Here is a 12,136-nt window from a genome sequence, read left to right as displayed (position 1 = left end):
CTTCCAGGGCTAGCAAAAACTTGGCGATCGGCGAACCACAAACTGCGCGCTGTCCCATCCGCTCGTCTCAGCTTGTGTTTTACAGACGATAGAACCAACGGTCCCAAGTCGCACACACGTGTACTTGTGGAGAATAAAATCTCCAGAGTCCCAGCGATCTCATCAACGGTCGATGCTGTGCCGTACGAGAAAGTTATAGATTGTCGGGAGTTTAATGGTTGTTTTGATGATGTCTTGAATTTTGTGGTAGCGTGGCTGTCCGAGCCGCCACAATTCTGGTTATGCGCGGCAAAATGTGACAGCCGAGCTCGTGTTGACAGACCGTTATAGTAGACGTTGCATGAAATAGAGAGCTCACTTGACATACATACCTTGGTACATCAAGCTGTATTCCGTATTCGAGCAAGAAAATGTGCCCAATATGGCTCCACTTGGTTGATTTGCGCTGGCAGGTTGGATAGGGAGAGATGTCGTGAGAAGAAGCAATGTCTCAGTGGCCTAGTGTGCATATATTTCCAGCTACCGTAGTGGGTGACATGTAACCCTTGCAATGTAGAGCGCCTATGGTTGCTATGGATAAACATCCATCATCGTTCCACATCAAAAGTCTCCGGGATGGTCACGGGGTACAATGACAGAATGATCCATCTGATCTTTCAATTTTCCCAGACGTCAAAGCTTCCCCCAAGCTTTTTCAGATGACATCTTACGGAGAAATCCAATTACTCGCCCGTCTGCGTACCTACATGAAGATGTAGGTACCCGAGTAGAGGAACCAGTCGTCTTCGCTTTCTCGTAAACTTGGATTTCGAGTCTGGTCGTAAACACATCCAATGTGTATCCAATGTGTATCCAATGTGTAATACAAACTGTGGGAAGAGCTGGGACTGGGAATAAGGCCGAATAGGATAGCAAGGATATCAAGTCTGTGTGTGGCTTCCGAAGATTCCGTTATCGACATGTCGACATCACTAAGGTCTTAGCATCCCTACATAGTAGCTATCCCTAGCCAAACATTGCTGCAGTGTCAAGCTTGCCAAGAACAATTTGGAGTCTTGGTTCTGCCGGGCTCCGGGAGGATTGGCTGATGTATGTAGGTACATATGTAGCTAATGTGACGATCACCACGACGATGGATCGCTGACAGTTCCCCTATTCCGTCATGATAACTTTGGGATTTGCAAGTCTGATGTGTTGATTATTATCGTTGTTATAGAAGAAGAAGCCGAATTTGTTGGTGAACTCCTCATTAAATTTTTGGTCCATTAAAGACTAAAGTTTTAGTATGTACGTAGGCCGATGCATAAGAAGACCGGCGGCCGCGGACCGGGATGGATACGAACCCGGGGGGATATTTTTCCAGATTTTTGACGTCATATTACTTTTCGCTAGAAGTCTCCTTTTCTTTGCCCGATAGTTTGGCCGATACCTATGTATACATCGATCATCCTGCAGATTATTATATTTGTTTTTTTTATGAGGCTTTTATTTCATCTATAGGCGTGTCGATAGGTGTACTTATTACTTGAAAATTTCTATCTTCAGGAATTTATTCAAGGACGATCAGAGTGAATCTTGGAACATGAAACTCCATATTTCCATCAACTTGGAACTTCTGCACAATATGTACAAGCCCCACTTGGAGAACTCCAATCTCGGTCCTCGTAAACCCACATTGGACCCACCAATTGTGGCTTACGCATTTCATTAACTTTGGTTCTCGATACCGCGCCACACATCTTCGATACCAACTTTGGAACTCAACGCGTTTTCATATTACATAATTTGTACATGACGCGACGAGGCTGAAGATATTAGTCTACATGGTACCTACTTAACGATATTCGAAGAACTTGTGGTTCTCTCTACGGATCTTATCGGGGGCAGTGATGGTGGATAGTCGGTTGACCGGTTCATCCCACATGCATAATTACAGACGCTTTCACGGCGTATCTAAAGCCGACTACGTTAGACAACTCAGATAGGATAAGCCCCTATTCTGATTTATAAGCCGAGTGAGCTTCTTTCCCTCCTACCGATGGCGACTATTAAGGCCATTGAGGCTAGATCCGTGAGTAACTGTCCAGAACTTTGATATCTCACTGTGAATGCTAAGCCGTCAAGGTCCATCAAATCCAATCTGGCCAAGTCATTGTCGACCTGTGCTCCGTAGTAAAGGAATTGGTGGAAAACGGTCTAGACGCCGGAGCTACAAGCATAGGTTCGTATCGTTTACCTCATTTGTTCCTTCTATATTAGGATCCAATTGCTAATACGTCCATGTAAAGAAGTCCGTTTTAAAAACCAAGGCTTAGATTCCATTGAAGTTCAGGATAATGGTTCGGGCATATCCAAAGAAAACTATGAAACGATAGCGCTTAAGCACTATACTTCCAAGCTTTCTACTTATTCGGACCTTGCTTCATTACAGACGTTTGGCTTTCGAGGAGAAGCACTGTCATCCCTCTGCGCCTTATCCAAGTTCACGATAACCACGTGTCTAGCATCTGATGCCCCAAAGGGATCGAGGCTAGAGTTTGAGACATCCGGAAAACTTCGTAGCACTACAGTCGTAGCCGCTCAAAAAGGGACCACTGTGGTAATTGAAGGACTTTTTCACAATTTACCCGTCCGTCGTCGTGAATTGGAGCGAAATATCAAACGAGAGTGGAATAGGGTCATCGGTGTCCTCAACCAATATGCCTGTATCAAAACTGGTCTCAAATTTTCCGTGTCCCAGCAACCGACCAAAGGGAAGCGAATGGTACTATTTTCAACTAAGGGAAACCAGACAACTCGCGAAAATATTGTCAACGTGTTTGGAGCAAAAACCCTGGCCGTTCTTATTCCTCTAGAGCTAAAGCTAGAGTTGGAACCCACAAATGCACCGGGCCAGAAATGGGCCGGCCAAAATGACGATGGTATCCAAGAAGTCCATATCAAGGGACATGTATCTCGCCCTGCCCATGGTGAAGGTCGTCAGACCCCTGATAGGCAGATGTTCTTTGTGAACGGCCGTCCCTGTGGCTTACCACAGTTCGCCAAGGTATTCAATGAGGTGTATAAATCTTATAATGCTTCCCAATCCCCTTTTATCTTCGCAGACATCCAGCTAGACACTCATCTATATGATGTTAATGTCAGCCCGGATAAACGTACAATTCTTCTACATGACCAAACCCGCATGCTCGACAACCTCCGAGAGTCGTTGGTTTCCTTGTTTGAATCACAAGATTATGCGCTCCCGACGTCGCAGTTGTCCAGTATAAAATCGACACCTTTTAAGAAGCCTTCTATCAGCAGGCAAAATACTCCCTTTTCCCAGAGTGGATCAATGCCATCTACGTCGGCCAATAACTCACAGCGTCAAAGTTCCGCCTCTGTGATTCCAAACAACAGCGTTGGGGATGACGAGGATGAAGACGACAAATCTGTAGACGAGGCTATGCCACATAGCTCGGCCTCGAGGAAGACACCGACTCATGACGATAAAAATATCAACTTGGTGAGCCGATGGGCCGAACGTAGATCGGCACAACGTGCTAACACCCCTCCGACAACGAGTAAGATATCAGAAGATCACGATCAAGAAACAACAAAAGAAGCCCGAAATAGCTCTACTAAATTTACAAGGAATAACGTAGAAGAAGAAGAAGATGGTGATGATGACGATTTGGAAGGCGGCGCTCAGGACCTGCCAGCACCCATTATATCCCCAGCTGAAGCACCTAGCAAGGAAACTGATTTTCGTGCGCGCCTCGCAGAATTGAGCAGAAACAAAGCAGACAGGCGTGACAGCAGTCCTCTAGATGAACCACCAATACCTGCTGTATCTACATCATCCCGCGTGTCGGACATCAGGTCCAGCAGAGTTAGCTCGTCTGCAAACTTGAAGCGATCAGCACCCGAAGTTGCTACAATTACAGTAGGTAACCATACCGTCACTAGTATTATCGGTTCCCCTTTGAAGAAACCACGCGTAGAAGACAATAATGGTCGAGCTGCATCGGTGAGACAACGAGTAATTAAAGAGTCGGTCACAATCCCTACCTTCAATGGGCGCTTGACCCAGATGTTCGCAGCCTATTCACAATCAAAACAAACCGACTCATCACGTATCGAAACAACTGCTAAGACAACGGATGCCTCGGAAGAGTCCGACGCTTCTAGCGAACATTTATTCGTGCAAGGCGATGATGAGGAACAGGGAGATGATCAGGAAGACGAACATGACGACGAGCAGGAAAATGAAAAAGCAGCTTCTGTCCAGAGCAAGGAAGATGAAGAATTTCTTGAAGGGGAAGATCACGATTCCGACTATCAGCCTCCAGAATCTAAAGCTATTGATGCCGAGTTGCAAGACGACATACCACCATCGCCAACTCAACCAACTGGCGATGAACATCCAGATGATCAAACAGAAGAAACGGCTGAAGTCCAAGTAGGTGGCACAGCTGATGCTACTCAAGACGTAGCAATAAGTACCTCCGAAGAGGCCCAAAAACGCACCCAAAGCTTTATAAAGGGTAGTACGAAGAAAAAAGACATGACATTGCCCTTACTACAGACGTTACGTGTGGATGAAGACCAAATACTCGATTCCTTGAAGATGCACCAGGACTATATGAAGGATACCTCCTTATCAACAAGTTCCAAGTTAGTCACAGACAGACTGGACGCCGAAGATGCCGAGGAGAAGCTATCCCTAACAATTTCGAAGTCTGATTTTGGAAAAATGAGGATCATCGGACAATTCAACCTAGGCTTCATTCTAGCAGTCCGTCCAGCCAACGCAGACCACAACGACCCCGAAGTCAAAGGCGACAGAGACGACGAGCTCTTCATCATAGACCAACACGCGACAGACGAGAAGTACAACTTCGAACGTCTGCAAGCCAACACAGTCGTACAATCGCAACGCCTAGTCCAGCCTAAGACCCTTGAGCTCACAGCGCTCGAGGAAGAGGTCATCAGGGAGAACATCCCCGCGCTGGAAGCAAACGGGTTCATCGTCAGCATGGACGAGAGCGGCGACCAGCCCGTCGGCTCCCGCTGCCAACTGCTCAGCCTGCCGCTGAGTCGGGAGACCACGTTTTCGCTCACGGACCTCGAGGAGCTCGTGTCCATGCTAACGGACCACCAATCCGCGTCCGCGAGCGCCGTCCCGCGCCCCTCGAAGGTGCGCAAGATGTTCGCGATGAGGGCCTGTCGCAGCAGCGTCATGATCGGGAAACATCTTACCACGCCACAAATGCAGAAGCTAGTACGTCATATGGGGGAGTTGGATAAGCCGTGGAATTGTCCCCACGGACGTCCGACGATGCGCCATTTGTGTGGCGTTGGCGCGTGGAGCGAGATGGGGTGGAGGGAGGGGGATGGCTTTGAGAGCGGGAGAATGCCGGGGACGGATTGGGGCGCGTATGTTAGGGAGAAGAGTGGGTTGGAGTGATACAGATCCCTAATATAGTACAGTAGTATTCACTGTGATGACTTGGGCTTTACGACTACCCTGGAACCTTTGTGGTAATAGCCCTTTTATGGTAGATTGACGACTGGATATGGAAGAATGGCATGTAAATAGGAATGGATGTCCAATATTCGAAAGCAATGACTACGATAAACATAACCCAGAACACATATTTCTACAATAAGTCGATGTATTTTTTTACTTGCTATCCATCTGAAGCATGCCCAACCAACCCGTTCAAAGCCATCATTCAACATCTCACTCATCAACACCTTCAACTCTTAAACAACAGTTATTATCCCATTGAGACCAGATCCCTAACCTAGCCAGCCCCAGTATCCCTTATATACCTAGTATTACACCCGTGAGTCATCATCATATCAATCACCACATCTTGACTAGACCACAGTTCACAGTTCACCGTTCCTTTCCTCTCTCCCCTTCCCCCTCCGCCCTCCACCCTTCCAAAAAATCCAATAAAAACCAGGTAGCGACTAACTCCAGGCGGTATCATAGAAATCACTCGATCCCAATCCCTCCCCCAACATCCCCCACAACCCTTCCCCCCCTTAATCCCAACCCAGCCCCCTCAATCCTCATTCAAAATACTATACCGCGAATACCTCTTCCCAGCCAACCCCTCCTCCGCAACCTTCCCACTCACATTCCGTCTATACGACTGCGCAACCCCCATACCCGCACTCCCCAAATCGCCATAATCATTCCCAGACGAAACCTGGCGTCCCCCACCACCACTCACATTCCCACCTGTCCCCATCATGATAGGCGGCGTAGCAGACTTCAGCTCGCCGTACGGTTTAGCGTAGAAATCGCCATCGGGCTGGATCGAGGAGTTGCGATTCCGCGGGCTGAGATTCGGTTTGGATTTACCGATTGTGCTGCGGCGCCAGAAGGAGGTGACGCCGGATGTGGACGAGGGCTGCTGGTCTGCGATGTCGCGGCTGCCGCTGACGCGTCTGTCGTTGAGGTTCACGTCAGACAGAGCCTCGCTTTCGCCGTCGCGTTGGAAGGGCGTTTTCTGCCGTCCTGCGATGGCGTCTTTGGGGGGTGTGGCGGGGATTGGGTTTAGGCGGAGTGGGTTCGGGTGAAGATGTGCGGTGACGTTGATAGGGCTGCTAGGCGCGCCGTCGTCTTCGATGTCGGAGTAGTCTGGCCCGATGACGTCGTAGTTGTTCTCGCGGTCTGAGTCGCGGTCATCTGAGCTGTCGTCTTCGTCGAAGGTGTATCGTTGGTTCACGGCTTCGTATTGGCGCGACTCGCGCTCGCGTCGGCGCTCTGCGGCGTTCATTGCGCGTTGACGCTCTTGTGTGCGGTTGATTAGCGATTCGGATGCGTACCATGCTTCTGTGAACTTGGCGACGCGAGTCGGCGATGCGTTGATCGGTTGTTGCGCTGAGGGCGAGGGCATCGGGGCTAGTGTCACGCCGCTGGATGGCCGCGAGGATGTTGGTGTTGAGACTCCTGTCTCGTGTAGCGGGACCTCAGTGTAGTTGCCGCGTTGCGCTGTGCGTGAGGTTGAGATGGTCAGACCTGATCCGTTCGACATGCGCTTCATGTCCGCAACACTATTGCGGGGCGAGTTGCCCGGAGTGATCTGGTACTGTCTGCTCGGCAGGTCGGCGCGGGAGTCGCGCTTAGACGAAGCGAAGGAGTCTCGCGATCCGGTGCGCGTGTGCATGAACGGGATACTCGGGGGCCTGGAGAGGTCCTCGAAAGTCGCGCCTGAGTTGCGATGGCTTTCTAGCCCGGAGAATCGCTTCGAACTCGTGTCGTCAGAAACAGCAGTGTAACTCGTTGCGACTGATGACTTGTTGCGCTTGTGCTGGTTGGCGCGCGAGGTCAGATGGCTCTCGAGCGGGTTCATATCCGGCGGCATAATTGCGATGCGCCGGAACATGAGACCAAGGTAGATCGAGATACCAAGTGAGACCACATGAAGACCGCCGGCGCTGATGAGGAGGTAGTACTCGCTCTGGACCAGGATCTCAGTAAGCTGAGAGGAAGCCGTTATAATCAGCTTCCATTCGGTGCCGTGGTTGTTGACAGAGATCGCGCCAAAAGCGTAGAGCGGTACTACAGCCAGGTCCATAACACCGGCGAATAGTTGGTAAGCCGCTGAAGAAGCGGGCGGTCTTGCATTGACGGGTCGGATGAAATGCCAGATGGCATAAACGCAGCTGATAGCTACTACACCGGGCTAGATGTTACTGTTAGTCAAGATCTCGGATATGCGCTAGGCTGGTGTATGTGGAAGTATACCGTGATTCTCATGACCCAAGCAGTTAGAGGATCAACATTCCCGATTAGAATCATGAGGGTAAGCAGACCGCCTCCCCCGATCATCTCGAGTACGCGAAGAAATAATTGGACATATCTCATAGACTTGATCCACCCTTTGGTGGTGCTACTCATGGGGCGAAAGAATAAAGTCCGGCCAGTTGGAACAGCTTGTGCACTTTGGCGAATTAGTTTTAGAACTAAGCATATGCTGTCGCATACGATGGTTACTTGATGTTTACTTACTCGGGATGCCGACCAAAGCCTAATAAAGGGCCATTTTGCTTCTTCTTTTTCTTGGGCTGTGGTGTCCAGCTCGCTCTGGTGATGGCCTTAGGGTCGAATGGTTTTTCAGGCAATCTCGAATCGCGCCTGTCGCTGTCGTACATGTAAGGTTGTTGAACGCCCATATCTAAGAACGCCACCTCGCTTCAAGCAAGGCTGAGAGACATTCACGATAGGGAGGGTAGGTTGGAATGTGCGGTCTTGAGTGGTCTTAAAACTTGCAGCATGCGAAGGGCGAATTACGAATTGCGAAAATGCGGGAGCACCCATAGTGGGGGACAGAGGTGGGATGGGTAGGACACGCCCGAACTGACCCTTGAGTCGAGCTGAAAATGGAAACAATGCGGGTTTCCACAGCAACAGGCGACAGGACAACTAACGAACCCATTTTTATATGGGACTTTGCGTATTCTGTAACAATCTGTAACGATACGTCCGTACGATGTGTAATGTTCCATCAAGCGCCAACATCTAGAAGCGTTTATATTGAATAAATTTTAGAAATGGCATGCGTATTTTTAATTAATCTAACAGAAAAATAGTTTGTAGAAGAGAAGTTGCATGTTGTGTCTCTAATTGCTGGCCAATGAATGGTCAATGACTTTGCGACCGGCGATGTCGGACTTCGGAAGACCGAGACAAGGATATCTATCCAAAATTTCAATTCTACGTCATTTTAAGATTTGGGAAATCGCAACTGCTTCACCTTTAATTATTCACTTACATACCTAGGTATACCCTTCAAGGTTGTCTTTTAAGAAATGCAATAGGAACTCTTATTGATATTTTCTAGAAAGTGTGGCGTATCAAATTGAAGCATGACTTCTATTACGAAGTCGTGGCTTTGCGCAACATGTCGACGCAAAGCCCCTATGCCACTCGCCTCTAGAATATCTTTTTATTCAACTTCGACTTCAACTCCAACTTCAAATCGATATGGCAAACACCCAAGGATGGCCGTGGTTGGCTCAGGTCCGGCTGGCTTCTATACTGCATATCGGATTATGTCGAGATTACCTGGAGCGAAGATTGACATGTATGAAGCATTGCCCGTACCATACGGTCTAGTAAGGTTCGGAGTTGCGCCAGATCATCCCGAAGTAAAGGTATGGGTGACATAAGAATATGTTCATGTTCTCCTATGTCTCTGTCCATGTAACTAAATCATTGATCATTTGAGAAAATAGAATTGTGAAACCAAATTCGAAGAAGTTGCCAGTTCGCCCGATTTCACCTTTATTGGAAATGTCGCCGTCGGCAACGCAGATGACCACTTCGGCGGATGTACAGTACCGTTGGATTCTATGATGCGTCACTACGACGGTGTCGTCTTTGCTTATGGTGCATCAAAGGACAAACAGCTCGGCATTCCGGGAGAATCTGAATTAAAGGGAATTTATTCAGCTCGAGAGTTTGTAGGCTGGTATAATGGCCTACCAGAATTTGCCTCTTTAGATCCTAACCTCACTAGAGGAGATGAAGCCGTCATCATTGGCCAGGGCAATGTTGCTCTTGACGTTGCCAGGATGCTTTTAGAGGATGTGGACGTACTGCGAAAAACAGATATCACCGAAGTTGCAATTCAGGCTTTGTCAGAGAGTCGTATCAAACGAGTTCATATCGTAGGAAGAAGAGGACCGATGCAGGTAAGTCTTCCTATCTTACAATGCACGAGACTTGATATCTAACTCTGTTTTTAGGCAGCATTTACAATCAAGGAGGTCCGAGAGTTGATGAATCTTCCGGGGGTTGGTTTTCGTCAAGTCAAGAGGTCTCTCATCCCTGATCAAATTTCGGCATTGCCCCGAGCTCCGCGAAGGCTTATGGATATACTCGTCAAAGGCTCCGCGTCTCCGTTCGATTCTGCACCGAAGAAATGGTCTCTTGACTTTTGTCTATCACCGACAGAATTCCTCGCTGGGCCTGGTAGGTACGTAGACAGCACCGTTTTTGAGAAGACATCTATGGTATTGCCTTTCTACCCATCTACAGGTGTCTCCGGCACTGGGGAAAGAGTAGAAATCCCTTCTTCTGTAGTGTTTCGTTCTATTGGCTACAAATCCGCCGCCTTACCGGGGTTTGAGAAGGCGGGTATCTCATTCAATGACAGGAACGGAATTATCGACAACGATGGGATGGGTCGTGTGTTACAAGCTAAAAGCGACGAGAGTAATGACCAACAGAAAAGGTCGCATGTGCCGGGAGTTTACTGTGCAGGTTGGGTCAAAAGAGGCCCAACGGGTGTCATTGCCTCAACTATGGAGGACGCATTTTCTACGGGGGATGCAATTGCTTCCGACTGGAACGCCGGTGTTCCATTCCTGGAAGGGGAAAACAACGCCGGCTGGGAGGCCCTTCGGGAAGGGGTACAGGTTGGACAAAGCAAAGCCATTCATTGGGATGACTGGCAGAGGATAAATAAGGCAGAAAAATTACGGGGTAGTTGGATTGGAAAAGAAAGAGAGAAATTTCTAAGCGCGACAGAAATGACCGAGGCAGCAAAGACCATATGAAAATTGAAAAACTTCCCTCCCGGGTTATTGTAACATATTGTACTTAAGTCTTATATAACTACGAGTTCTTCAGCTTCTCTGTTAACTCGGGTACCTTGTCGAATAAATCCCCAACCAAGCCCACGTCTGCCACTTGGAATATCGGTGCCTCGGCATCTTTGTTAATAGCAGCAATTACCTTGCTGTCCTTCATTCCCGCCAAGTGCTGGATCGCACCGGAAATACCAACAGCCATATATAGTTGAGGAGCGACGACCTTGCCGGTTTGGCCAACTTGTAGACTGTTGTCGGCATATCCGCTATCTACCGCTGCACGAGAAGCTCCAACGGCAGCGCCTAACGAGTCCGCAAGTGGGAGCATTATTTTATCAAAGTCGTCCTTCGACTTGAGACCTCTGCCTCCAGAGACAACCTTGCCAGCGGTTGCCAAGTCTGGTCTGTCTGACTTAGCAAGATCTTCGGAAACCCATTCTACAGATATTTGTACGTTGGGATCAGCACCGTCTTCGACAGCGGCAGAACCGCCCTGTGTTTCGGCAGCGGGGAAGGCTGTGCCACGAATAGTAATGACCTTAATGGGATCGGAAGACTCGACGGTGGCGATGGCGTTACCGGCGTATATCGGACGGACGAAAGTGTTTTCGTTCTCGATGGCTGTAATATCTGATATTTGTTGAGAATCGAGGAGTGCGGCGACCCGCGGCAACAAACTCTTCCCAAAGGCAGTGTGTCCTGCAATAATATGTGTGTAGCCGCCCTTCTTGATATTTTCGACTAACAAAGGCGCAAAGTTCTCGGGTAGGCCCTATACCATTAGGGTTAGTTAACTATCTATCTATGGATCTCGACAATAGGTATTAGGTAGTAGCAGGAAGTTAGAGAGGGGCTGATTTTCTTCGTTCCTCACCTTGTCGTAAGCAGCATTGTCTACTGCGATTATCTTTTCCACGCCTTCTACTTTTGCCGCCTCCTCCGCGACAGCCTTAATGTTGCTCCCAGCAACGAAGCCATGTACCGATCCGCCTAGCTTTTTCGCGGCCGTGATTGCGCTTAGGGAGCCGTGGTTGAGCTTGCCATCGCGCTGTTCTAAGACTGCTAATGACGACAATAATCTTCGGAGAGCCGAGGGGCTGCTAAAAGGACTCGAAAAGGCCGAAGCGGAGCGTGGCAGAGCGCCAACGCTTCTAATAACTGTCCTTGTCGCTATGGGGAAAAGCATTGTTACTTATGCTCTTCTGCGACTGAAGTTCAGCAACCTCGAAAATGAATTGAAGCTCGTCTAAGTCTTCGACATGGAATAGAATTCGGCTGTTCGCGGCCCACACCGAGGTATAAATCGGGGCCGATCGCGGTTCGAGGTAAAAGCGGGCCAACAAAAAGGTACATAGGTACATATATACCTAGCAGCCTAGCAGCCTAGGTGGCTGGGTGGATCATTTCTGTATTGTGGTCACGTGATGTCCATAATGCCAAGCTTTTCTTCTCCGGGTGACGCTTTGACCAGGTGCAGGTAGACTAGTAGGCTGACCTAAAGTTCAATGCTTTTCCGTTACCCACCTGCAGTTCTTCTTCT

The 12,136-nt window shown here is 48.8% G+C and overlaps 4 protein-coding genes across 4 annotated transcripts; 2 read left to right on the top strand and 2 right to left on the bottom strand.

Moving 5' to 3' along the window:
• Positions 1 to 2,038: 2,038 nt before the first annotated feature.
• GGS22DRAFT_196686 (DNA mismatch repair protein MutL) lies at positions 2,039 to 5,590 on the top strand (the record flags this gene model as incomplete). The annotated part of the gene is made up of 3 exons (XM_047965872.1): positions 2,039 to 2,071; positions 2,125 to 2,221; positions 2,289 to 5,590. 3 exons carry the CDS (start codon positions 2,039 to 2,041, stop codon positions 5,447 to 5,449), a joined length of 3,291 nt encoding a protein of 1,096 aa, XP_047822679.1. The 3' UTR covers positions 5,450 to 5,590.
• On the bottom strand, positions 5,477 to 8,565 carry GGS22DRAFT_152508 (uncharacterized protein). The gene is made up of 3 exons (XM_047959694.1): positions 8,012 to 8,565; positions 7,748 to 7,943; positions 5,477 to 7,685 (listed from the first exon to the last, which is right to left on the bottom strand). The coding sequence occupies exons 1-3, from the start codon at positions 8,173 to 8,175 to the stop codon at positions 6,057 to 6,059; spliced, it is 1,989 nt and encodes a 662-aa protein (XP_047822678.1). The 5' UTR covers positions 8,176 to 8,565; the 3' UTR covers positions 5,477 to 6,056.
• A 179-nt stretch (positions 8,566 to 8,744) lies between these two features.
• Positions 8,745 to 10,592, top strand: GGS22DRAFT_63632 (nucleotide-binding domain-containing protein). The gene is made up of 3 exons (XM_047967629.1): positions 8,745 to 9,156; positions 9,238 to 9,696; positions 9,751 to 10,592. Exons 1-3 carry the CDS (start codon positions 8,869 to 8,871, stop codon positions 10,561 to 10,563), a joined length of 1,560 nt encoding a protein of 519 aa, XP_047822677.1. The 5' UTR covers positions 8,745 to 8,868; the 3' UTR covers positions 10,564 to 10,592.
• GGS22DRAFT_152500 (electron transfer flavoprotein, alpha subunit) lies at positions 10,553 to 11,901 on the bottom strand. The gene is made up of 2 exons (XM_047959693.1): positions 11,471 to 11,901; positions 10,553 to 11,368 (listed from the first exon to the last, which is right to left on the bottom strand). Exons 1-2 carry the CDS (start codon positions 11,780 to 11,782, stop codon positions 10,622 to 10,624), a joined length of 1,059 nt encoding a protein of 352 aa, XP_047822676.1. The 5' UTR covers positions 11,783 to 11,901; the 3' UTR covers positions 10,553 to 10,621.
• Positions 11,902 to 12,136: the final 235 nt, after the last annotated feature.

This window comes from Annulohypoxylon maeteangense, assembly GCF_022496945.1.
Source record: "Annulohypoxylon maeteangense strain CBS 123835 unplaced genomic scaffold GGS22scaffold_2, whole genome shotgun sequence".
Lineage (NCBI taxonomy): Eukaryota > Fungi > Ascomycota > Sordariomycetes > Xylariales > Hypoxylaceae > Annulohypoxylon > Annulohypoxylon maeteangense.
The sequence above is the reverse complement of the archived record's forward strand: the minus strand, read 5'-3'. Positions and strand labels throughout refer to the sequence as shown.

What these genes read in the sequence shown, in the direction of transcription:
- GGS22DRAFT_152500 (XM_047959693.1), bottom strand. Translation starts at nt 11,782, where the DNA reads ATGCTTTTCCCCATAGCGACAAGGACAGTTATTAGAAGCGTTGGCGCT. An exon ending in ACAATGCTGCTTACGACAAG is followed by an intron (nt 11,369 to 11,470) that starts GTGAGGAACGAA and finishes CTAATGGTATAG; the next exon opens with GGCCTACCCGAGAACTTTGC.
- GGS22DRAFT_152508 (XM_047959694.1), bottom strand. Translation starts at nt 8,175, where the DNA reads ATGGGCGTTCAACAACCTTACATGTACGACAGCGACAGGCGCGATTCG. An exon ending in GGCTTTGGTCGGCATCCCGA is followed by an intron (nt 7,944 to 8,011) that starts GTAAGTAAACAT and finishes AATTCGCCAAAG; the next exon opens with TGCACAAGCTGTTCCAACTG. An exon ending in CTTGGGTCATGAGAATCACG is followed by an intron (nt 7,686 to 7,747) that starts GTATACTTCCAC and finishes AGTAACATCTAG; the next exon opens with CCCGGTGTAGTAGCTATCAG.
- GGS22DRAFT_63632 (XM_047967629.1), top strand. Translation starts at nt 8,869, where the DNA reads ATGACTTCTATTACGAAGTCGTGGCTTTGCGCAACATGTCGACGCAAA. An exon ending in CAGATCATCCCGAAGTAAAG is followed by an intron (nt 9,157 to 9,237) that starts GTATGGGTGACA and finishes TTGAGAAAATAG; the next exon opens with AATTGTGAAACCAAATTCGA. An exon ending in GAAGAAGAGGACCGATGCAG is followed by an intron (nt 9,697 to 9,750) that starts GTAAGTCTTCCT and finishes CTCTGTTTTTAG; the next exon opens with GCAGCATTTACAATCAAGGA.